At 43.3% G+C, this 26,857-nt stretch overlaps 1 protein-coding gene across 1 annotated transcript in view; it reads right to left on the bottom strand.

The window, feature by feature from the left end:
* Window positions 1–26,857, bottom strand: part of erbin (erbb2 interacting protein) — a gene marked incomplete at its 5' end in the record, with an annotated part of 73,758 nt that overhangs the window by 9,645 nt on the left and 37,256 nt on the right. The window contains 13 exon segments of the mRNA XM_083794458.1: window positions 699–845; window positions 3,170–3,542; window positions 6,194–6,505; window positions 7,331–7,455; window positions 7,457–7,513; window positions 8,924–9,040; window positions 10,008–10,123; window positions 10,125–10,512; window positions 14,465–14,562; window positions 16,029–16,267; window positions 21,503–21,686; window positions 22,347–22,464; window positions 26,588–26,818. Of these exon segments, the coding sequence (XP_083650584.1) occupies window positions 699–845; window positions 3,170–3,542; window positions 6,194–6,505; window positions 7,331–7,455; window positions 7,457–7,513; window positions 8,924–9,040; window positions 10,008–10,123; window positions 10,125–10,512; window positions 14,465–14,562; window positions 16,029–16,267; window positions 21,503–21,686; window positions 22,347–22,464; window positions 26,588–26,818 (2,505 nt within the window).

Genomic DNA, 26,857 nt, shown 5'->3' with positions numbered 1-26,857 from the left:
CGAGTGGTCTGACCGAGTGACAGGTAGGAAGCTAGCTACAGGTGACAGGTAGGTAGGAAGCTAGGTACAGGTGACAGGTAGGAAGCTAGGTACAGGTGACAGGTAGGAGGCTAGCTACAGGTGACAGGTAGGAAGCTAGGTACAGGTGACAGGTAGGAGGCTAGCTACAGGTGACAGGTAGGAGGCTAGCTACAGGTGACAGGTAGGAAGCTAGCTACAGGTGACAGGTAGGTAGGAAGCTAGCTACAGGTGACAGGTAGGTAGGAAGCTAGCTACAGGTGACAGGTAGGTAGGAATCTAGCTACAGGTAGGAAGCTAGGTACAGGTAGGTAGGAAGCTAGCTACAGGTGACAGGTAGGAAGGGAGCTAGCTACAGGTGACAGGTAGGGAGGGAGCTAGCTACAGGTGACAGGTAGGGAGCTAGGTACAGGGTGTAGGAAGCTAGGTACAGGGAGGTAGGAAGCTAGGTACAGGTAGGTAGGGAGCTAGCTATCAGGTGACAGGTAGGAAGCTAGCTACAGGTAGGTAGGGAGCTAGGTACAGGTAGGTAGGAAGCTAGCTACAGGTAGGTAGGGAGCTAGCTACAGGTAGGTAGGATGCTAGCTACAGGTGACAGGTAGGGAGCTAGCTACAGGTGACAGGTAGGAAGCTAGGTACAGGTGACAGGTAGGAGGCTAGCTACAGGTGGCAGTACTCACTGGGAGTCCCGGGCCTCCGTACAGCGCTCCGTCTCGGGCACTAAGGAGCAGAGAGCCTTGGCTGGCATGCATGTCCCTAGAGCTGCCTCCGTAGTGGGAACAGCTCAGCGGAGCATAAGTGGAATTATACGAGCGAGACATCGCATTCTGAACGGAGAAGACACACAAGGAAGGAACAGCCAACACACACACACACACACACACAGTAAGTGACAGCCATGCAGTCCACTATACAATATTAGGGATGCACGGTCTTATCGGCAATATCAACTTTAAAAAAAAATCGGTATCGAACTATATTTACAACGTATTGTTGAATTTGAAGCGGAAAAGGCCTTTCGTTTTGCGATGATGAAGGCTGCAATTTCAACCGGTGTGTTCTGGAGAAGCATTATGCAGAAAGGCTCAACAAGGGAAAATGTTAAATAAAAATACTATGGCTAATAGGCTAAAAGTCGAAAATCTACTTTTGGTCGGGTTGCTAGGCAATGCCTCTGTCACCCCCAGCACCAGGATTGTTGCGCACGGCCCCAATAGGAGCTCCTGTCAAAGAGATGGAGATCTTCTGTGCCTGGTATCTCTGAAACTACGAGCGCTGTCCGTGGCATCATATCCTCCCGTTGTCGTCGATCGCCTCTAGAGTGTTTTTGGCTACACCTAGCTGCTTCAGCCACATCCGGGATTAACATCCGGTCCGTTTGTAAAAGTGCCCCGCTGCTACAAATCGCTGGGCGCTCCGATTTAATTGGATTAAATAATCCCGTGCGTTCGGGGTGTTAACTACCTTCTGCGGCCACCAGGTGGCAGACAAAGAGATTTAATCAAACAGCGGCCAAAGTGTCAGCGTCGTGCATCCCTATAATATATATATATATAGTAATAACAAAAGTTAATGTGGCACATGCTGGTTATCAGACACACATGGTTCAGTTAGTAGGCTTCAACGCTGTTAATAACACAGAAGAGCATAACATGTTTACACATGTTAATAACACAGAAGAAGCGTAACATGTTTACACATGTTAATAACACAGAAGAAGCGTAACATGTTTACACATGTTAATAACACAGAAGAAGCGTAACATGTTTACACATGTTAATAACACAGAAGAAGCGTAACATGTTTACACATGTTAATAACACAGAAGAAGCGTAACATGTTTACACATGTTAATAACACAGAAGAAGCGTAACATGTTTACACATGTTAATAACACAGAAGAAGCATAACATGTTTACACATGTTAATAACACAGAAGAAGCGTAACATGTTTACACATGTTAATAACACAGAAGAAGCGTAACATGTTTACACATGTTAATAACACAGAAGAAGCGTAACATGTTTACACATGTTAATAACACAGAAGAAGCGTAACATGTTTACACATGTTAATAACACAGAAGAAGCATAACATGTTTACACATGTTAATAACACAGAAGAAGCGTAACATGTTTACACATGTTAATAACACAGAAGAAGCGTAACATGTTTACACATGTTAATAACACAGAAGAAGCGTAACATGTTTACACATGTTAATAACACAGAAGAAGCGTAACATGTTTACACATGTTAATAACACAGAAGAGCATAACATGCAGCCTTTAGTTCAGAACAAATAAATATTAAAGCTTGTTCTGGTGGCTAATATGGTTTCTGCCTCGGGTTTGAGTAAATGGTGCGCTGTGACTGGCCAGTCGCTGTGATTGACAGCCTACACCTAAACCTAACCCTAACCTCAGTAAAACTATACCTAAACCTAACCCCAACCTTAACCTCAGTAAAACTATACCTAAACCTAAACCTAACCCTAACCTTAACCTCAGCAAAACTATACCTAAACCTAACCCTAACCCTAACCTCAGTAAAACTATACCTAAACCTAACCCTAACCTTAACCTCAGTAAAACTATACCTAAACCTAAACCTAACCCTAACCTTAACCTCAGCAAAACTATACCTAAACCTAACCTCAGTAAACTATACCTAACCCTAACCCTAACCTTAACCTCAGTAAAACTATACCTAAACCTAACCTCAGTAAACTATACCTAAACCTAACCTCAGTAAACTATACCTAAACCTAACCCTAACCCTAACCTTAACCTCAGTAAAACTATACCTAAACCTAACCTCAGTAAACTATACCTAAACCTAACCTCAGTAAACTATACCTAAACCTAACCCTAACCTTAACCTCAGTAAAACTATACCTAAACCTAACCTCAGTAAACTATACCTAAACCTAACCTCAGTAAACTATACCTAAACCTAATCTCAGTGAAACTAACACAGTGCCTGGGGGGGGGGGGGGGGAACCCGAGGCAGAAACCATATTAGCGTTCTGGTGAAAGCGCTGAGAGCGCGGCTCATTTCCGTTGAATGTTTTGGAGTCACAGCAGAGTGTCGTACTCTAAAACCTGGGAGTCAACATTATCGCCGGACGGAGTCTCACACACACTTTACCTTTTCTATCTTCTTGGCCTCGATGTGCCTCATGACCTGGTCCCTCCAGTCCACCGGGACCCTCCCCAGGCCCAGGCCTCCTCCTCCTCCTCCTCCGATGCCCCCGTCCAGGAGGGAGTGCTCCGACTTCACCCGCTGGGCGCCGGGCCTCTTCCCGGGGCTGCCGTGCTGCTGCTGGTAGTTGAAGTCGCTGACGGACATGGTCCTCTCGGGGAGCATGTGGGGGTCGTGGTGGTGGAGGGGCCCCTGGGGCCGGGCGCTGTGGGGCCGCGAGACCCCCGGCACGTCCATGCTGTAGGTGCGGGCCGACAGGGGTCTCTGCATGGCCTGGTGGCTCATGGCGAGCGGACCCCGGCCCAGCGTGTGGATGTCCCTGGAGACACACATGGAAGAAAGGTACTAATTAATCCTCCAGACTGAAAGTGTAATGATGATGTTTTTTTTCTTAAAAAATAAAAATAAAAAAAATCCCACGATTTGCATCCCGTTTTTTTTTCACCCAGTGTCAATTATCTAATCCTGGGCGCTACACTTCCTCTGCTAATCTGGGTGTGGGGGAGGGGCATTAATGTTGGGCCCATGACGTAAATCACCGTCAAGTTCAAGTGCCCGGTCAGGTGCCCGAGACGGAGATTGATTAATTAATTAGTGATATGAAAACAAAGGTGAACAGTGGCTGTGCTAGGCATGTGGAAAATAATCGATACGTATCGATTAATCGATTATGACGTGCGCGATGCGAGTGAATCGGTTCATTCACTGTGTATCGGTAAAATTGACAGGTGAAATCTCGATGCATCGTTCGTGGAGTGCTTGCATCGGTAAAATCCGTGGTTGCACCATTTTCTCATGGTAAATTTCACCATATCCTGTGTTTCCGAGGCGCATTGAACGTACCAGAAAAGGAAGAGAAAAAAAAGGTCTCTCGCAGCGCACACAAAGGGCACGTTCGGAAATAGCGCACTGAGCCCACTGTGCAATGCAAACTAATAGGAGAGTGTGCTCCGGTGTGGTATTTCCGAACGCGCCCACAGTCAGTGAACAGAAGCTACCGTACGACGGTGCAGTCAGAGTAGACACGTTGAGACAACAGACTCAGACTATAAAGAGCACCCGCGACTAACAGAAGTGAGCCCCAAGAAGCACCACCTTTACTCTTTAGCTTTATAAAATAGCTGTCCAAGTAGCTTTGTCCGTCGATCAGTTGACTTTTCACTGTAGCGCTGCGTGCTGGACTGCTCGTAATGAATCTAATCCACACTCCACAGCTGTGCTTGCTGATTCTCAGACGCAAATCTGCGTCGCGATCCTCATCAATTTGTAATTAAAGAAAGCTTTTGCAGTCTGCACACACGTGTAAAACAACAACAACGCCACAGCAGGGTGTATAGTAGCACTGCTTGCGTCGTTTACAACTTTCCACTGTCCAGCTTTCCCTGCTGTTCTCTGGGATAGAAGCCTTATTTATATTCTGCAGCAAGACTGTGTCGCACGCCTAAAATTGCAGATCCACAAGCTCACAGCGGGGCGTGGATGAGACGCGTTGTGAGCTTGTACATCTGCTATGTATTTATAACGTTAATAATACATGCAGGCCAGGGTCTTCAATGTTTTTCAGGTCAAGCCAAGGACCACTTAGCTGAGAGTGAGAGATCAAGTAGGGACCCCCACTATACATAGGCAATTATATTATAAAACTGTTGCAGATTAAACTATAGACATAGACTTGTTTGACCTGTAATTTTTGTTTTGTTTGTTTCTTTTCTATTTATATGTTGGTAACATTAATTGATGAACGATAGGCTATTACATTTTAATCTCTTGAACCCTCTATACTCAAAACCTTAAATTGACCTTTGAGATATAATAATTATACTATAGCCTATGATTATTAGTAATCTAACAATTCCACAATAACCAGCAGAGAGCAGACCCTTTGTTTACTTACATAATTCTATAAGTTGGGTTGTTTGAGATGCAGAGCTATAATACTAACCTACAGTAAAACAATAAATTTCTTTGAATTTAAATGTAATGCTTTTTGACATGTTTTGGGAAATTAATAGAGCTTTAATATAAATCCTTTCTATTGTGATGAATCGCCATCAAATCGCATCGTATCGGTAGAGGGGTGAATCGCATCGTATCGCATTGATTTGAACTAAATGGTTATCGCATCGCATCGGGAAGAGGGAGAATCGTATCGCATCGTATCGCCAGGGGATTCCATGTATCTCTAATGTATCGTATCGCTGGCAGTGCATCGAGATGCGTATCGAATCGTGAGATGAGACAAGATTCACATGCCTAGGCTGTACCAGTAAGTCAGGGGTTCCCACTCTATTTTTGACCTGAAGACTACTTTCAAAATGACCAGCTCAACAAGATCTTACCCACCGAAAACATTATAATACCGTTGCTGAACATGGCTTTGGAATAGCGCAGCGCTGGCATTACCTTTAAGACAAATGCACATGGAGATATGGAATAGGTTTTTGTTTGATTTAATTTGTAATCTACCGACATTTGTGCACAGCAGCACTCTTGAAAACAAAGTATTGCATTATGGGTTTGAGCTGACAGGACCTTTTTTATGTCAGTGAATCAGTTTTTTATATTTAAAATAATATTCTTTAGGGGCATGTCATGTGATCTACCTGCACAGCCTTTGTGATCTACTGGTAGATCGCGATCTACCTTTTGGGCACCGCTGCTGTAGGTCATGTAGTCTCCATCAGGGAGGCTAAATGAACAGAGGCTGTGGGAGGTGAACAGTGGCTGTGGGAGGTGAACAGAGGCTGTGGGAGGTGAACAGAGGCTGTGGGACGTGAACAGAGGCTGTGGGAGGTGAACAGAGGCTGTGGGACGTTAACAGTGGCTGTACCTGTAGGTTGGGGAGGTGAACAGTGGCTGTGGGAGGTGAACAGTGGCTGTGGGAGGTGAACAGAGGCTGTGGGACGTGAACAGTGGCTGTACCTGTAGGTTGGGGAGGTGAACAGTGGCTGTGGGAGGTGAACAGTGTACCTGTAGGTCATGTAGTCTCCATCAGGGAGGTGCTGTAGGCGTCGTGGCTCTCCTCCACCCCCCATGGAGGCCGTGGAGGAGCTGCTGCTCTGTCTCTGCAGGGTGCTGCTGCCCCGTCGGGGGTCCTTGGACCACAGGTCGGAGCCCAGCGGGGGTCCTCCTCCTCTCTGCTGGGAGGAGGACAACGAGGAGGAGGAGGAGGAGGAGGGGTAGGGGGGCGCCGCCTGGTTCCGGTTGGAGTAGTTGGTGTTGGCCAGCGAGTGCTGAGGCGGAGGAGGGAGGTAGCCTTGGTGCTCTGGAGGGACGGGCGCCCTGTTTGGGGGGCAAGGGAAGGGAGGGGAAGGGAGGGGAAGGGAAGGGGAGGGGAGGGGAGGGGAGGGGAGGGGGAGGGGAGGGGGAGGGGAGGGGAGGGGAGGGGAGGGGAGGGGAGGGGAAGGTGGATTCTATTTGAAATGTGGCCCGGTGGTATTTCAGCTAGCCTGACGCTCGACAACACTGCATTTTCATTTAGTTTCCAGTGATGTAAAATAGGTTTTCAATGTAATGAGTCCCGGGAAATTAATCCAACAAAACTAACGTCATTTGTATTGTTGAACTATTTCTAAAATATTAGCGCAACTTTCGTTCAACTTTGACCCCTCTATGACATGGAACTATTTTTTGGGGCGTAGTGATTATAGTTCCGTGTGATAGAGGGGTCAAAAATGAACGAAAGTTGCACTAATATTTTAGAAATAGGTCAACAATACTAATGACGTTAGTTTTGTGTCATTTACTTTGACTGCCTGCCCCCTGCCCCCCCCCCCCCCCCCCCCCCCCCCGCAAAAAAAGAAGAAAAAAGACCGGAACTACTTAATATTTCACCAAAACCAGAGCAGAACTCCCACCACGGGACATTTTTACCTGGGAACAATTCTACTAAGATATGAGTTAAAAACGTTCGCTTTGAAAGATATATATTCAAAGATTTGCACTACATTTTCACGATTTTTCAAGGAAATTGCGGACCTACAAGCTCGTAGCGCGGCACTCAGTGCCACGCTACGAGCTTGTAGATCTGCTATTTTCTCAATAGCTAAAGTATAACATGATAAAACACCAAAAGGGGTTCCGACCGCCCAGAATGGGTTGCTGTACCTGTGGGCCCACAGGCCGTCTTTGGCCACGGCGGCGCTGCTGGTGTACTGGATGTTGTACTGGGGCGGGGGCAGGCCCAGCGCCATGCTGGACGGCCCGGGGTCTGCCAACGCTGACCGCTGGACCTCTGGAGCTGCTGGAGGACAGCAGGTCAGACGAGGAGGCTGACGAGCTGTGGTACACCTGGGGAGAGGGAGAGAGAGAGAGAGAGAGAGAGAGAGAAGGAGAGAGAGAGAGAGAGAGAGAGAGAGAGAGAGAGAGAGAAGAGAGAAGAGAGAAGAGAGAAGAGAGAAGAGAGAAGAGAGAGAGAGAGAGAGAGAGAGAGAGAGAGAGAGAGAGAGAGAGAGAGAGAGAGAGAGAGAGAGAGAGAGATGGAGAGAGAGAGAGAGAGAGAGAGAGAGAGAGAGAGAGAGAGAGAGAGAGATGGAGAGAGAGAGAGATGGAGAGATGGACAGGTCAACACAGCAGCCGTTTTCAACCCATCCATCTTTCAACCCAAAAAAACAAAAGTCTGGTCTGAGTCCACTTCCATTATGAGGTTGGAAGCAACAGCATCACCTTTTGACCTGGCTGTAGCACCCTGTGTCGTGCCTTTTGACCTGGCTGTAGCACCCTGTGTCGTGCCTTTTGACCTGGCTGTAGCACCCGGTGTCGTGTCTGTGTCTTTTGACCTGGCTGTAGCACCCTGTGTCGTGCCTTCTGATCATACCAGGTTTTCTGTTTCAGCTGGGCCTTTCCAAGATTACGTTTTGCGTTGCTTCTGTACCACTCCAGCCGGTCTCACATCTGCAGTACATAAGAAAGGACACCTTGGGGTGCGGGTTGTTTGGACTCCCAGGACTTCTTCAAGAGGTCCAAGGGACCTTGGACAGGGAAGCCATAAAGAAGTTCGAATGGCGAAAAGCCAGTAGATGATGCCTGGGTACCCCTCGGTAGGCAAAGAGAACAAAGGGAAGCATTTATCCAGTCTCGACCGGTGTCATCTACAAACTTCTCGCAGCATGGACTTCAAGGTCTGGTTAAAACGTTCCACCAATCCATCAGTTTGTGGATAAGGAGTGGTGCGAATCAATGCCAGTAATGCCAAGTGTTTGTGAAGCTGCTTCATAAGCTTTGAGGTGAAGTTGGTTCCCTGGTCAGTGATCATCTCCTCAGGAATACCGCCTCGTGAAAAGAACTGGGCAAGTGAATTGATGATTTTTGGGCGTCTTGATACTGCTCAGTGGGAAGGCCTCGGGAAACCTGGTTGCATAGTCACAGAGAACAAGGATGCCATTAAAGGCCAAAAGAAACAGGCTTTGACTCGAGCGAGAGTCTTGTCTTGCCCAAGATGGCCAGCCAGGGTATGGAATGAGCAAGATGGAGTACAAGAGGCCGACAAGTAGTAGGAACAACCAAGCGTTCTCTGGCTGACTTGCCACATACAGGACTCCTTCCTCCAGGAGGTACTACTCTCACACACACACACACACACACACACACACACACACACACACACACACGCTAGGGGGTCCGTGGTCCATAGGTGGACCCCAGGCTAGGTCCTCAGTACTAATGCTCACGGTGAAAATGGTACCATTTTTGTCTACTGACCTGCAGCGTCTGGTCGTTGAGCAGAGAGGCCGACTTGCTGCGGACGATGCTCTGGCCCTGAGGCCCCGGTCCGGGCCCGGGCCCCGGTCCGGAGCTTAGCAGCATCCGCCCGCCAGGCTCGCCCCCTCGCCACCCCCGTCCATCATGGAGTACACCTTCATACCCCCTGACTCAATGTTGGTGATGCTGTGGGAGCGAGTCTGGAGAGAGAGAGAGAGAGAGAGAGAGAGAGAGAGAGAGAGAGAGAGAGAGAGGGAGAGAGAGAGAGACAGAGGGAGAGACAGAGGGAGAGACAGAGAGAGAGACAGAGGGAGAGAGACAGAGAGAGAGAGGGGGAGAGGGAGAGACAGAGGGAGAGACAGACAGAGGGAGAGAGATAGAGGGGGAGAGGGAGAGACAGAGACGGAGACGGAGAGAGACCTTTAATTATTCTATTGCCATCTACGTTTATAAACGTACCCCCCCCCCCCCCCCCCCCGGGACCTGTTCTTGCCAGCTACGTTCATAAGCGTAGACATATGTTTAATCCATATACGCACGGTCGGTCTGTTTAACTTTTAGAATTTCTCCGACTAGCATAGCCCCTCCTCCTTCACCAACATTCACCTGGATGGTGTCAAGGACATGTGGAATACCTAAGTTATACATTTAAGGAGAGACATGTGGAATACCTAAGTTATACATTTAAGGAGATCTTGTTTTCTGTCTTTACTGACATTTGACCTGTTTCTTGTGTGGTCTGGGGGGTTAAGACCCACCTACTCCCTGAGGGGGGTAGGATTGTATTTAAGCTGAAGTCTGACTGAGTTGTGTTGAGTCAGTACATAGTGTTCCATTGCAACGCTTCAATCGCTGGCTCCGTATTCGAATACAATATTCCAATACTCTGAAACTCTGAATTGTGTCTGTCTCATTATGTTGTTTAACTGTGTTATGCAGTAAGTGCTCTCCGAAAGATTCCATAACGATGGTGCTATGGAGTGGCCATCAGACAAAGTCTGCAAGCCCTTTGAGCCCCGTGCACATCTCCCAACGCCCATGGATGGACTAGGACTGTAATGGACTACTGCGCCACTATGTTTACCTGGGTGGGAGGAGGAGGAAACCTCTTCTCCAGCGACAGCTCCTCAGTGCTGTGTGACAGAGACATGTCACTGCAGGCCGTCACCCCTGTGGAGGAGACCCCGGCGTGACGGAGGTCCCCTGCTCCACCTCCCACTCCTCCTCTCTTGCTGGGACATGGCAAGGCCATCGGTGTAGAGGTCTGCTCCTCCTCTCTGCTGGGACATGGCCTGCAGGCCATCGGTGTAGAGGTCTCCTCCTCCTCTCTGCTGGGACATGGCCTGCAGGCCATCGGTGTAGAGGTCTCCTCCTCCTCTCTGCTGGGACATGGCCTGCAGGCCATCGGTGTAGAGGTCTCCTCCTCCTCTCTGCTGGGACATGGCCTGCAGGCCATCGGTGTAGAGGTCTCCTCCTCCTCTCTGCTGGGACATGGCCTGCAGGCCATCGGTGTAATGCTGCTGGTTGCCGTTCTCCAAATGCTCCGACGACACGTTGTCGTTGTTGCTGCCCAGTACGCCTTGCTTGTTCTTTAAAAAAAAAGAGAAGAGGAGCAGATACGAGTTCTTAGCGCCGGGCATGAAAATTAAGGACCCGGCCCTGACTACCGGGCCCTACCGGGCCGGCCCAAGGCTCGCCCCGAACATAGCCATCTAAGAGAAGAGTTACGACATTGAGGGGGCAGAAACCGAGCGCTCGAGCGCTGTTCATGCAGCCTGAACTGAGACAAGCTGGAGTTGGAAATACATTGTTTTCAACGAGGGCGGTGCAAAAAAGAGCTATTTTAAGCATGTGTGCAACACGACAACTGTTTTAAAGTATTGTACAGTAACAACTAAAGTCTCTGTAATATTTATGTTGTAATATTACTACAAAACAATCTAAAGTAAAGGGATTTAAGATCATTAAAGCTGGGCTGTTGCCGCCTGAGTCCAATGCATTTCTGCCTACTTCCGGTCCAGGACTAGGCCCAGTCGGTTGTCCCCATTCTCAATAGAAGTCTATGTAGGAGAGCCTCCATTGGACTGAAGCATGAAGTGACCAATAGAAGTCTATGTAGGAGAGCCTCCATTGGACTGAAGCCCCATGAAGTGACCAATAGAAGTCTACGTATGTAGGAGAGCCTCCATTGGACTGAAGCCAATAGAAGTCTATGTAGGAGAGCCTCCATTGGACTGAAGCCCCATGAAGTGACCAATAGAAGTCTATGTAGGAGAGCCTCCATTGGACTGAAGCCCCATGAAGTGACCAATAGAAGTCTATGTAAGAGAGCCTCCATTGGACTGAAGCCCAATGAAGTGACCAATAGAAGTCTATGTAGGAGAGCCTCCATTGGACTGAAGCCAATAGAAGTCTATGTAGGAGAGCCTCCATTGGACTGAAGCCAATAGAAGTCTATGTAGGAGAGCCTCCATTGGACTGAAGCCATATGATGTGAACGCAGTTTGCGTAACTTTTTATCTAAGGCTCTGGCCCCCGAACAATTACCGTAATTTTAGGCCCGAAAACCCGAAAGTCCAAAACATCTTGAAAACGGACAATTTTGTGTTGCCCGTTTTCATTTTATAACACTGTTTTAAAATAGCCAAATCTACATCAATGATATATGTACATTAACTTTTTTTATATACTTTTTATTTATTTTTACAGTAGAGAGACTTCCAGAGCATTTCAAATATGTCTGGTTTTAAATGCTAGACATTTACAATGTGCATTAATAGATCTAATATGTCTGGTTTTAAATGCTATACATTTATTATGTGCATTTATAGATCTAATATGTCTGGTTTTAAATGCTATACATTTATTATGTGCATTTATAGATCCAATATGTCTGGTTTTAAATGCTAGACATTTATTATGTGCATTTATAGATCTAATATGTCTGGTTTTAAATGCTAGACATTTACATCGTCCATTTTTACAGCTCAGGTTAGAGTTCCTCCATTTGTGCAGTTCCTCTCTGCTACCAGAAGGGGTCACCTTTAGACAACTTCTCCTTTTCAGTCATAGATAATGGACTATTCAGTATTTAAGTCCGACGTCATTTTGTAGTGCTACGTTACGTCCGGGTCCAAGTGGCACCAGCTCCCGTCCGCATCTCATTGTAAATTGAATATCTAAACGCGTGAATCTTTTTACAGTGACGTTATTTTTCAGAAAGGAAGCCATTGAGGGTTAAAATGGGTCTTAATGCTTCCAACTCGAGTGGAATTATTAATGTTTTGTACAAGTGTCCATGACAACAAAAATATATGATGTGGAGACAATAAAGACTATTATTATCATAATTATTGAAGGTGGCAACAGTCCATTTGATCGGTAAAATATTTCTGGGGTATATTTAGAATGTGTGCAGGCTTGAGTATGTTGAATCTAGTTTGCATTATGAGGATTTATTTGACACAATAAAATAAAATGGCGATAGTATTCCATGTGGGGCAGACGGCCTGTCACTGCCAGATTTGGGAGAGCAGCGCAGCTTTGTTGTTGCGAGGAAAGGAAAGCAGTAAAATTAGACTTTCGTGGTTGTTTTCGTCTCAGATTTAGTCCGACGGAGCGTCACAGTATAACTCCATGGGGACACAAAAGCGACACAAAAGTAGGACCCGGAAGTATCTCAGGAGGGGGCGCTCACGTCACAGCTAAAATACTGAATAGGTGTGTTAAATCAGTGGTTTTCAACCAGTGGTCCTTGAGGGGGTTCCAGGTTGCTAAATGATGGAGAGTTGGTAACCAAACGGACCCTTATAGATCTTTAACCCATTCTGACCTGAGATCAGATTCATACGAGGTTTCCACTAGGACACACACTGGTCTGATTAACCCATTCTGACCTGAGATCAGATTCTAAAAAATGTCAGTCGTTCTTCGATTTTTCAAAAATAGCAGACCTACAAGCTCGTAGCGCGCCACTCGGTGGTGCGATATGAGCTTGTAGATCTGCTATTTTTCAATAGCTAAAGCATAACATGATGCCAACACCAAAATGGGTTCCCGTTCAGAATGGGTTAACTCCGTAAAATGTTATACTCTATAAGAGTTAAATTATTGTTAAAGTATCTGCATTACTTCATTTACAAGAAGTCTACATATTAGAGAATGTAGTAGAATTGCTATGTTGATCAACGTTTTGCCTGTTATCTCTCCTTATGGTACCAACATCAATACAGCCTGTTATCTCTCCTTATGGTACCAACATCAATACAGCCTGTTATCTCTCCTTATGGTACCAACATCAATACAGCCTGTTATCTCTCCTAATGGTACCAACATCAATACAGCCTGTTATCTCTCCTTATGGTACCAACATCAATACAGCCTGTTATCTCTCCTAATGGTACCAACATCAATACAGCCTGTTATCTCTCCTAATGGTACCAACATCAATACAGCCTGTTATCTCTCCTAATGGTACCAACATCAATACAGCCTGTTATCTCTCCTAATGGTACCAACATCAATACAACCTGTTATCTCTCCTAATGGTACCAACATCAATACAACCTGTTATCTCTCCTAATGGTACCAACATAAATACAACCTGTTATCTCTCCTAATGGTACCAACATCAATACAGCCTGTTATCTCTCCTAATGGTACCAAGTTACATCAATACAGCCTGTTATCTCTCCTAATGGTACCAACATCAATACAGCCTGTTATCTCTCCTTATGGTACCAACAACAATACAGCCTGTTATCTCTCCTAATGGTACCAACATCAATACAGCCTGTTATCTCTCCTAATGGTACCAACATCAATACAACCTGTTATCTCTCCTTATGGTACCAGCATCAATACAGCCTGTTATCTCTCCTAATGGTACCAACATCAATACAGCCTGTTATCTCTCCTAATGGTACCAAGTTACATCAATACAGCCTGTTATCTCTCCTAATGGTACCAACATCAATACAACCTGTTCTCTCCTAATGGTACCAACATCAATACAGCCTGTTATCTCTCCTAATGGTACCGACATCAATACAGCCTGTTATCTCTCCTAATGGTACCAACATCAATACAGCCTGTTATCTCTCCTAATGGTACCAACATCAATACAGCCTGTTATCTCTCCTAATGGTACCGACATCAATACAGCCTGTTATCTCTCCTAATGGTACCGACATCAATACAGCCTGTTATCTCTCCTAATGGTACCAACATCAATACAGCCTGTTATCTCTCCTAATGGTACCAACATCAATACAGCCTGTTATCTCTCCTAATGGTACCAACATCAATACAGCATGGATAGTGGACAAAATATTATCCAACAACCACAAAATATGTCTCAAATGGGTCCGAGAGGCTAAATGTCATCAAATGGGTCTGAGCGGCTAAAGGTCATCAAATGGGTCTGAGAGGCTAAAGGTCATCAGATGGGTCTGAGAGGCTAAAGGTCATCAGATGGGTCTGAGAGGCTAAAGGTCATCAGATGGATCTGAGAGGCTAAAGGTCATCAAAAGGTTAGTCTACCTTCAGAAGGTCCTCCCTGGACGTGGTCACAGATCCGTTGTTCCTGGTTTTCTCCAGCTGGTCCAACAGGACCATGTTGTCCGTCGGCAGCTTGGACACTGTGGCAACAACAACAACAACAACATGTATTTATGAAGCAACCCATTCTGACCCGAGATCAGATTCTAAAGAGAGACTTTAAGAGAGGTTTAACCCATTTTGACCTGAGATCAGATTCTAAAGAGAGAGACTTTAAGAGAGGTTTAACCCATTCTGACCTGAGATCAGATTCTAAAGAGAGAGACTTTAGGAGAGGTTTAACCCATTCTGACCTGAGATCAGATTCTAAAGAGAGAGACTTTAAGAGAGGTTTAACCCATTTTGACCTGAGATCAGATTCTAAAAATGTCTTCTATACATCCTGACAGTTTTCTGAAAAAGCTATGTTTCTATGTCAGTCGTTCTTCAATTAAAAAAAAAATAGCAGACCTACAAGCTCATGAGCTTGTAGGTCTGCTATTTTTCAATAGCTAAAGCATAGCATAATGCTAACACCAAAAGGGGTTAAGTAAACAACGACTCATTGTACCAAAGCTTTTGTGCCCGCACAGAACAAATACACAACAGGACAGTAATAGGCAATCATTCTATAATACTAAATAGAGAGGCATAAATGGACAGTATTATTATTATACATATAAAACATGAGTTAACGGTACAGTCTACCGGTCCCATCGCGCTCCTGTTGTTGTTTTGTTTATTAATACATTACTCTTACCATGGTGATACACAGAGCAGGTGATGTAATGGTCTCACCTGTGTTCATGTTGAGCTGGTCCCAGGTCAGGTGGTGTAATGGTCTCACCTGTGTTCATGTTGAGCTGGTCCCAGGTCAGGTGGGGTAATGGTCTCACCTGTGTTCATGTTGAGCTGGTCCCAGGTCAGGTGGTGTAATGGTCTCACCTGTGTTCATGTTGAGCTGGTCCCAGGTCAGGTAATGGTCTCACCTGTGTTCATGTTTAGCTGGTCCCAGGCGGTGTAATGGTCTCACCTGTGTTCATGTTGAGCTGGTCCCAGGTCAGGTGGGGTAATGGTCTCACCTGTGTTCATGTTGAGCTGGTCCCAGGTCAGGCGGGGTAATGGTCTCACCTGTGTTCATGTTGAGCTGGTCCCAGGTCAGGTGGGGTAATGGTCTCACCTGTGTTCATGTTGAGCTGGTCCCAGGTCAGGCGGGGTAATGTAATGGTCTCACCTGTGTTCATGTTGAGCTAGTCCCAGGTCAGGCGGGGTAATGTAATGGTCTCACCTGTGTTCATGTTGAGCTGGTCCCAGGTCAGGTGGGGTAATGGTCTCACCTGTGTTCATGTTGAGCTGGTCCCAGGCGGTGTAATGGTCTCACCTGTGTTCATGTTGAGCTGGTCCCAGGTCAGGTGGGGTAATGGTCTCACCTGTGTTCATGTTGAGCTGGTCCCAGGCGGTGTAATGGTCTCACCTGTGTTCATGTTGAGCTGGTCCCAGGTCAGGTGGGGTAATGGTCTCACCTGTGTTCATGTTGAGCTGGTCCCAGGCGGTGTAATGGTCTCACCTGTGTTCATGTTGAGCTGGTCCCAGGCGGTGTAACCCTCCACATGCTCTCCTCCCTGCATGGAGTTGGTAATGAAGGCCATGCGGGCCTCCATGGAGAGCTCGTAGTCTCCGGGCCTCTCCGGCTGCTGGTGCTGGTGGCTCTTGAGCAAGGCATGCAGGGAGGTGTCCGAGCCGTTGCCGTTGTGGAGCAGAGGAGTGCTCTCCTTGGGTTGCTGGTTCATGTTCTCGTCTTCTTGACTAAAATAGCACACACACACACCAAGGTTATTATAGTTAACTATAACTAACGAAAAAACGAAAACTAGAATTAAAAAAACATTTTAGTTAACTGAAACTAAACTGAAACTAAAATAAATTAAAAAACGATAACTAAACTAAAACTGTATTGTGTGTTCACAAAACTAACTAAAACGAACTGAAATGATAGACAAAATGGCATTCGTTATCGTTTTTTTATCAATATTTATATGCCTTACGGACATTTAGAATATAAACCTTTTAAATGAATTCGGTTCTTTTCCTTATTTCCCGAGCCGTTTTTACGGCACTTTTCAGCACCGTAAGGCAGCATGTCACAACGCTTTACGACCCGTGTTTACATTCTGCAGTGCAGCCCCGTGGTCGCTTCAAGTTTTAATGCTGCTGCTTGCATCTCGCAAAAATGGCAAAAGTTGGCAGAAAGAGTGGCCAGACGTCCGGTTTCACGCCGGACAGTCCGGTTTTAGAACCACCTGTCCTCCTCCCAACTCAACCTCTGGCCGGACACATAATTGTCCGGTTTTGTGTGATATACAGTGCTTGTGTCATAACTGTCATTTACGTTGTCTCTGTATTAAAATCTCCGCAGAGCTGCTCAGCTCCGCAGCGAGCCCATAGAGTTATATATCTACTCTAAGAGCGAGCCAGCCACACTCCCTCTGTCTTAAAAAGAGAGAGGAGACGTTGCCATGTCCGCTTAATTATAAGCGACTTTGGCCTTGTTTTATAAAATAGCCTACTAAGCCTAGTCAGGCTTCTTTTGGGCTTGTTTTCATAGACATGGTTGCTTGTTTCTCTTCCAAAACCTGTCAACACTGCCAGTGGGATGGTCTGTTTGTTTTTTGTGGAATGTGTGTTCTCACAATCACTTTAGTATAGTTAATGCAGGGATAAATAAACCAAAAATGCAAAATGAAAAACTACATTTAATGAGCAATATGGCTCGACATCATAAAGAAAGGGAGGCTAAAGCACTGTGAACATAGGCTACTGGCTTCATTCTATGTCCCACACCGATGACCATAAGACTGTATAAAAAACCCCACAAGAAAGAGATTCAACATAAAACATATCTAAACATGAAATAAAATAAATTGATTATAAAAGGAATGACCTTTGTGGTACCCCATCATTTAAAAAGGTTAATTGAATTAGCAAATATATGTTCTCTGTGGACATACTGCTGGAGATGATGGTGGTGAAAATCAGGTGCGTGCAATAGTATAGTAATAATAATAATATCTGGAATTTTATAGCGCTTTTCTAAACACTGTGTGTGTCTGTTTGGGGGGGGGGGGGGGGGGGCGGCTGGGGAGAGAGCCCCGCAAAAGTGTCCTCCTTTCTGAGGTCTTGCAGGTGGCCACCACAGCCCAATATGGGATTTCTTCGAATATGACTGTGTGGGAGATGCAAGCAAGTGCCTTGTGGATGAGGATGGGAAAATATGCGAAGTATGTCATGGTTGATTGTCCAACAGAGACTGAATATATATACTTTTAAATGGTATCTTTTGTTGAGTTTTTATTACACAATACTTGCTCTGATCTTTTTTAATCCTATACTTCGTTACAAATAAACCAAAGTACGAAAAAACTAAAACTAAACTAAAACTAAACTAAAACTAAACTAAAACTAAGCATTTTCACAAAATAAAAACTAAACTAAAACTAGCAAACCCGCTCTAAAAACTAACTAAAACTAACTGAATTAGAAAAAAATATGTCAAAACTAACTAAAACTAAACTATAATGAAAAAACCAAAACTATTATAACCTTGACACACACACACACACATCTTGGTCATGCTTTTTTGCCGTGTGGATTTGTTTTTAATCGACTACAAATGTACATACATTTAGATATAGCAGCGTGCCTTCCACACAGTGTTGTTTTAGTCGACTAAAACTAAGACGAAACATGTTCGTCGACTACCTTTTTCCACTGACAAAAAACGAATGGAAACTAAATGAAAACTAAGCTATGATGACTAAAACTAAGACTAAATATACTGACAATTTAGTTGACAAATAAAAACTAGACTAAAATGTTAGGAAGGGACTAGTGGACAAGAGATCCAGTATAAGTCATTGTCTCCACCAGGCCGAAGGCATGTGGGGAGAGTATGTTTTGCACTCCGTCCGTCCGTGTGTCCGTGTGTCCGTCCGTGTGTCCGTGTGTCCGTGTGTCCGTGAACAGCTAATCTCGGCCACCGTTAACCCGGTCGATGCCATATTTTGCACACACACTCCCTGGATGCCAACGATGAACCTCTGCCCCAAACTTTCCAGAACAGCCTGTTATAGCGCCACCAGGAGGCCGCTTTGTGCAAAACAAGTTTTTGCACAGTACACCTACAGATTTGGTCCAAACATCACGCAAATTGGTACACACTCTCTCTAGAGCCATTCAACGAAACGGGTCTTTCAGATTTATCAGACTCCATCCTGATTGGTTAAGATTGGCTTCCAAAGTTCACAGGAGTGCTCAGTTTCAAACAAAATGCTGCAAATCATGAACACATCGCGTGATTTCCTTGAAATTGTGCACCCACATTCCCACTAGGCCGAGGACGAAATGCCACATGAACAATCTCAACTCAGCCTCAAGGTGGCGCTATAACTGGCCGAAAAGTGTTTTCACCTCTAACTGCACGGATCTGTGGATAACCTGGTGGAGACCTGTGCCCAGAAGGGCACTTTTTCTAGTTTTACTCTTGGTTGCATGCTGAAAATAGCAGATCTACAAGCTCACAACGGCTCATTACGACGGCATCAAGGCCCACCAAAACACATTTTATTTGACTAAATCAACTGTAGATTTAGTCGACTAAAATCTTATAACATTTAGTCGACTAAAACTAGACTAAGAATAAAACATTCCGGGTGACTAAAACGAAATGAAAACTATTCAAGAGACTATGACTAAAACTAAAATAGAAATTTGCTGCCAAAAACAACACTACTTCCACACTTCCGCTGCAGCGGCCAATGAGGTACCTGGGTTTTTATTAGGGATGCTCCGATCACGTTTTTGGGGGCCGATCCCGATCACCGATCTTTTTTTTTAAGATCGGCCGATTCCGATTCCGATCCCGATCTTTTTTAAATATTTTTTATAAAAAAAAATATAATTTTTTCTTTTTTTTTTTTTTTTACTTATAAAAAAACCTGGCAACCCGCGCCCCGCGGTCATTTTCCGCTAACCTGAGCGGGGCTCCCTAGCCTGCTGGAGGGGCTCCCATCATCTCATGCACCCTCGAGAGAAAAAAAAAGGGACAAAATGCAGCCTTGAGCCTACTGTACCAATGTAACGTTGTGGTCTTGTGGAGCTGCTTGATCACCTTCTCCTCCTCCTGTCCTTAAATTGCCAATACCAATAAATCCACACTAAAGTAGTGTGAATACTTCCACAGCCTAATCAATCTGTCAATCTTTGTCAACTCAGCATGTGTTGACAACCAGTGGCGGAACAACATTGGGCCGGACTGGGTGGTGAGACAGCACGACCGGGCCTCACCCCCCCCCCCCCCAACGGAAAAATAATAATAATTTACGCAAACAGTTGCTGCTAATTTGAGCAGGCGTGCATGAACGAGAGAGGAGTTATGTGTGTGACAGTGTGAGGAGCTCATCACAGTCACAGATGGAGGGAAAGTGTTATATTTTGACTATTATTTATGCTACATATCATTGATCGCGTCTGTGTCTGTGACATTACGCAGCAGTGCACACACACGAGAGAGAGAGAGAGACGTAGAGAGAGAGAGAGAGAGGTGCTGCGTTGTTTTGTGTCTCCAGCAGAGTTTGTAGTGTCTCCATCTCTCTCTGGAAGAGGTTGACCATGAATTCTTTCACCGAGCTGAGGCGCTCCAACACAAACAAATCTGACGCTAAGCTAATAAATAGGCTACTCATCTTTGTGTTCTGTTTCACCTTATTGCGGAGCTGAGTGACGCACACAGGGAAAAGCAACAAGAAGGGGTTTAGAAGCGAAAAAGTCCGTTGTGGAAGTCCACACAAGTCCTCACAGAGTGATTAGCCTATGAGTGACAGCCAGGTGCTGCCACTTTTGGAGCGTGGCTGAGGATGTCTGTTCTGTGAGACAGACTCCACGGTGCTTGTACAGTCCAGCACAGTACATTCTCATCAGACATGATATTTTGCTAAAGTGTAGGCTATTATAGGTTATATAATCTCTGTATCTGGTTAATTGCGGGATTCGCGGGGGCCCGCTGGGTGAAGACGTGAGTGCTCTCTCGCTCTGTCTCTCTTTTCTCTCTCTCTCCCTGGGGTGTGTGGGGGGGGGGGGGGGATTTTAGTTGCGCTGCCTTCGACAGCGCTATATTTCTCCAGTAGCGGTGCCGAACCGAGAAAGTGACACATTATTTTGGATGTAAAACTGCGCAGATTTTTGATTTGTTGATCGGTTTCGCGGATCGGTGGATTTTGCACGGCCGATCCGATACGATCGATCGGTGATCGGCCACGATCGATCGGCCACCGATTGATCGGAGCATCCCTAGTTTTTATACCTATTGCCTGCTATTGGTCAGAAAGCTGGACCTCTGGTCCCTCTGGGGGGGGTGAGCAGGGCTAGCCTGGTTAATAAACCAGACTAATATCGCACGGATCCGCGGGATATTAGTCTGGGGAGGCTCAGCTTGGATTTCATTTCCAGGGAAACATTTTCTCTTTGACGCAATTGGTCAGAGCTACTGTCAGTCAAAGGTCTCAAGCATTGAACGTCACTGTACCAAAGCCCGCCCATATTGCATACCGTGTCCCTATTGGGCGCCCACGTTCTCGTGTGTAGAAAATGGGCGTACAATTGAGCCTCTCCAGACCGAAATCCGCCGGTAGGCAATTTCTTTTTGCCAACGGCTGATTCGGTCTGGTTCATTAACCAGGCTAGAGCAGGGCCGGATTTACCCTCCCAAGGGCCTCCCAAGGGCCCCCGGGCTAGACAACATTTCAGGCCCCCCCCCCCCCCCCGGGCTGTGCGGTGCATTTCGGCCGTAAAAAAAAAAAGGCGTAATTGTTTTACATTTCGCTGTAATTTTGCGGTTCTTCTTGCGGAAGATTGGGAGTGAGGCTGCAGTTCTGAGGGTACCTGCTCTGGGGCACAACGGTGAGGTATCTGGGGCCACAGACACAGAACCAGAACCTCCTCAGATTAAAGATGAACAGGAGCTACTTCAAATACCAGGGTACCTACCTGCTCTTGGGCAGGAAGCCCATCCTCTGGTCCCTCTCGGGCGTGCACAGAGAGTTGTCCTGGCTGCTGTCCGTGGTCAGGGACACGGAGTCGGACATCCTCGACGGCGAGGAGCAGTTGCTGTTGTTCTGGTTGCTGTTGGCCACGGCGTCGTCCAGCAGCGAGTCGGCGTCCTTACCGTCGTCTGCAGGGCAAAAGAGAACATCCTCATTTAGTCCGTTCTGTTACAGGAAACCCCCCATTCTGACCTGAGATCAGATTCTAGAATTGTCTTCTAAATTCCTGACAGTTTAAAAAAAAAAGCTCTTGTATGTGTTTCTATGTCAGTCGTTCTTCGATTTTTCAAAATGAGAAAGCAACGGGACTTTGACGTTTTATCTGGAGATGGTCGCCTAAGTCTTAAATCATGTCAGAAGGTCTTAAATCATGTCAGTAGGTCTTAAATCAGGGACCATATCATGTCAGTAGGTCTTAAATCAGGGACCATATCATGTCAGTAGGTCTTAAATCAGGGACCCTATCATGTCAGTAGGTCTTAAATCAGGGACCCTATCATGTCAGTAGGTCTTAAATCAGGGACCCTATCATGTCAGTAGGTCTTAAATCAGGGACCATATCATGTCAGTAAATCAGTGTGTTCAGATCATGTCAGTAGGTCTTAAATCAGGGACCATATCATGTCAGTAGGTCTTAAATCAGGGACCATATCATGTCAGTAGGTCTTAAATCAGGGACCATATCATGTCAGTAGGTCTTAAATCAGGGACCCTATCATGTCAGTAAATCAGTGTGTTCAGATCATGTCAGTAAGTCTTAAATCACGTCAGTAGGTCCTAGAACCGACCTTTCTTCTCCTTGCTCAGGGTGACCACTTTGGGCTGGTTGATGGAGATCTCGATGAGAGGAGGTCTCATCTCCGCCGTCTTCATCTCCTCCTCCTCGTCAGACAGCTCCTCCGAGTCCTGGACGGAAACATCACACGTCATAAAAAAATCACACGTCATTAAAAACCACACGTCATTATCATTAACCCATTCTGACCGGGCACCCATTTTGGTGTTATAGCATCATGTTATGCTTTAGCTATTGAAAAATAGCAGATCTACAAGCTCATATCGCGCCACTGAGTGGCGCGATACGAGTTTGTAGGTCTGCTATTTTTTGAACAATCGAAGAACGACTGACATTTTTAGAATCTGATCTCAGGTCAGAATGGGTTCGTCAGACCAGTGTGTGTCCAGCGGAAACCTCGTATGAATCTGATCTCAGGTCAGAATGGGTTAAATCACACATCATTAAAAATCACACGTCATTAAAAAGTCACACGTCATTAAAAACGACACGTCATTAAAAATCACGTGTCATTAAATCACACATCATTACATTTGGAGTCAATAGAGTCCCAAAATCACGCATGTTTTAGCTGGTGAAAAATCGTGAAAATGTGGCGCAAATCTTTGAATATATATTCTTTCAGAGTGAACATTTTTCACTCAAATCTTTGAATATATATTCTTTCAGAGTGAACATTTTTCACTCAAATCTTTGAATATATATTCTTTCAGAGTGAACATTTTTAACTCAAATCTTTGAATATATATTCTTTCAGAGTGAACATTTTTAACTCAAATCTTTGAATATATATTCTTTCAGAGTGAACATTTTTAACTCAAATCTTTGAATATATATTCTTTTAGAGTGAACATTTTTCACTCAAATCTTTGAATATATATTCTTTCAGAGTGAACATTTTTCACTCAAATCTTTGAATATATATTCTTTCAGAGTGAACATTTTTCACTCAAATCTTTGAATATATATTCTTTCAGAGTGAACATTTTTAACTCAAATCTTTGAATATATATTCTTTCAGAGTGAACATTTTTAACTCAAATCTTTGAATATATATTCTTTCAGAGTGAACATTTTTAACTCAAATCTTTGAATATATATTCTTTTAGAGTGAACATTTTTCACTCAAATCTTTGAATATATATTCTTTCAGAGTGAACATTTTTCACTCAAATCTTTGAATATATATTCTTTCAGAGTGAACGTTTTTAACTCAAATCTTTGAATATATATTCTTTCAGAGTGAATGTTTTTAACTCAAATCTTTGAATATATATTCTTTCAGAGTGAACGTTTTTAACTCAAATCTTTGAATATATTATTCTTTCAGAGTGAATGTTTTTAACTCAAATCTTTGAATATATTATTCTTTCAGAGTGAATGTTTTTAACTCAAATCTTTGAATATATATTCTTTCAGAGTGAACATTTTTAACTCAAATCTTTGAATATATATTCTTTCAGAGTGAACGTTTTTAACTCAAATCTTTGAATATATATTCTTTCAGAGTGAAACGTTTTTAACTCAAATCTTTGAATATATATTCTTTCAGAGTGAACATTTTTAACTCAAATCTTTGAATATATATTCTTTCAGAGTGAACATTTTTAACTCAAATCTTTGAATATATATTCTTTCAGAGTGAACATTTTTCACGCAAATCTTTGAATATATATTCTTTCAGAGTGAACATTTTTCACTCAAATCTTTGAATATATATTCTTTCAGAGTGAACATTTTTAACTCAAATCTTTGAATATATATTCTTTCAGAGTGAACATTTTTAACTCAAATCTTTGAATATATATTCTTTCAGAGTGAACATTTTTAACTCAAATCTTTGAATATATATTCTTTCAGAGTGAACGTTTTTAACTCAAATCTTTGAATATATATTCTTTCAGAGTGAATGTTTTTAACTCAAATCTTTGAATATATATTCTTTCAGAGTGAACATTTTTAACTCAAATCTTTGAATATATATTCTTTCAGAGTGAACATTTTTAACTCAAATCTTTGAATATATATTCTTTCAGAGTGAACATTTTTCACTCAAATCTTTGAATATATATTCTTTCAGAGTGAACATTTTTCACTCAAATCTTTGAATATATATTCTTTCAGAGTGAACGTTTTTAACTCAAATCTTTGAATATATATTCTTTCAGAGTGAATGTTTTTAACTCAAATCTTTGAATATATATTCTTTCAGAGTGAACGTTTTTAACTCAAATCTTTGAATATATTATTCTTTCAGAGTGAATGTTTTTAACTCAAATCTTTGAATATATTATTCTTTCAGAGTGAATGTTTTTAACTCAAATCTTTGAATATATATTCTTTCAGAGTGAACATTTTTAACTCAAATCTTTGAATATATATTCTTTCAGAGTGAACGTTTTTAACTCAAATCTTTGAATATATATTCTTTCAGAGTGAAACGTTTTTAACTCAAATCTTTGAATATATATTCTTTCAGAGTGAATGTTTTTAACTCAAATCTTTGAATATATATTCTTTCAGAGTGAACATTTTTAACTCAAATCTTTGAATATATATTCTTTCAGAGTGAACATTTTTAACTCAAATCTTTGAATATATATTCTTTCAGAGTGAACATTTTTAACTCAAATCTTTGAATATATATTCTTTCAGAGTGAACATTTTTCACGCAAATCTTTGAATATATATTCTTTCAGAGTGAACATTTTTCACTCAAATCTTTGAATATATATTCTTTCAGAGTGAACATTTTTAACTCAAATCTTTGAATATATATTCTTTCAGAGTGAACATTTTTAACTCAAATCTTTGAATATATATTCTTTCAGAGTGAACATTTTTAACTCAAATCTTTGAATATATATTCTTTCAGAGTGAACGTTTTTAACTCAAATCTTTGAATATATATTCTTTCAGAGTGAATGTTTTTAACTCAAATCTTTGAATATATATTCTTTCAGAGTGAACGTTTTTAACTCAAATCTTTGAATATATATTCTTTCAGAGTGAATGTTTTTAACTCAAATCTTTGAATATATATTCTTTCAGAGTGAACGTTTTTAACTCAAATCTTTGAATATATATTCTTTCAGAGTGAACGTTTTTAACTCAAATCTTTGAATATATATTCTTTCAGAGTGAACGTTTTTAACTCAAATCTTTGAATATATATTCTTTCAGAGTGAACATTTTTCACTCAAATCTTTGAATATATATTCTTTCAGAGTGAACATTTTTCACTCAAATCTTTGAATATATATTCTTTCAGAGTGAAAATTTTTCACTCAAATCTTTGAATATATATTCTTTCAGAGTGAAAATTTTTCACTCAAATCTTTGAATATATATTCTTTTAGAGTGAACATTTTTCACTCAAATCTTTGAATATATATTCTTTCAGAGTGAACATTTTTAACTCAAATCTTTGAATATATATTCTTTCAGAGTGAACATTTTTCACTCAAATCTTTGAATATATATTCTTTCAGAGTGAACATTTTTCACTCAAATCTTTGAACATATATTCTTTCAGAGTGAACATTTTTAACTCAAATCTTTGAATATATATTCTTTCAGAGTGAACATTTTTAACTCAAATCTTTGAATATATATTCTTTCAGAGTGAACATTTTTCACTAAAATCTTTGAATATATATTCTTTTAGAGTGAACATTTTTCACTCAAATCTTTGCGTCTGGGGGGGGGGGGGGGGTCCCTGGAACAACATATTTTCAGATGGGGGTCGGCGGCCAGATTACAAAAAAAATCTGAGGGTCTTTGACATGTGAATGAATATGTTTGAGAACCACTGACACATAGAAACATAGGGTTTCTCAGAAAACTGTCAGGATTTAGAAGTCATTTGTAGAATCGTCCTCAGGGTCTAAATGGGTTAATATTGAAAAAGTTACGAATAGAATAATCGTAGTATGTAATTAATCAACAGGTACAGCGGCCGTTAATCTTCAACTCGACTGCGATATACGGAAACAAACTCTCAGTAACCGCTAACGTAACCAGTAACGAACGAACGAACGAACGAACAAACGAACAAACAAACAAACAAACAAACAAACAAACAAACAAACAAACAAACAAACAAACAAACAAACAAACAAACGAACGAACGAACGAACGAACGAACGAACGAACGAACGAACGAACGAACGAACGAACGAACGAACGAACGAACGAACGAACGAACGAACGAACGAAGACATGGGAACCGACCTCCAGCGTGTCCTCGTGCGTCATCATGGTCGCCGAGTTCTCCGAGGACTTGAGGGGAGCCATGCGAGAGTCCGGGGACTCCGAGTGGTCCTGGAGGTCGTCCGAGTGGTCTTGGAGGTCGTCCGAGTGGTCCTGCAGGTCGTCCGTGGAGGAGCTCTGGACGCACGTGTCGGCGGAGACGCTGGACTCCATCTCCACGGCCTTGCCGTTGGCACAGGGCCCGTCGATCACCTGGAGAACACACAGACAGACATCACAGGTTGACACAGG

Source organism: Protomyctophum parallelum, assembly GCF_964188405.1.
Source record: "Protomyctophum parallelum genome assembly, chromosome: 21".
Taxonomy (NCBI): domain Eukaryota; kingdom Metazoa; phylum Chordata; class Actinopteri; order Myctophiformes; family Myctophidae; genus Protomyctophum; species Protomyctophum parallelum.
Note: the sequence above shows the minus strand (reverse complement) of the source record. Positions and strands in the feature narration are given on the sequence as shown.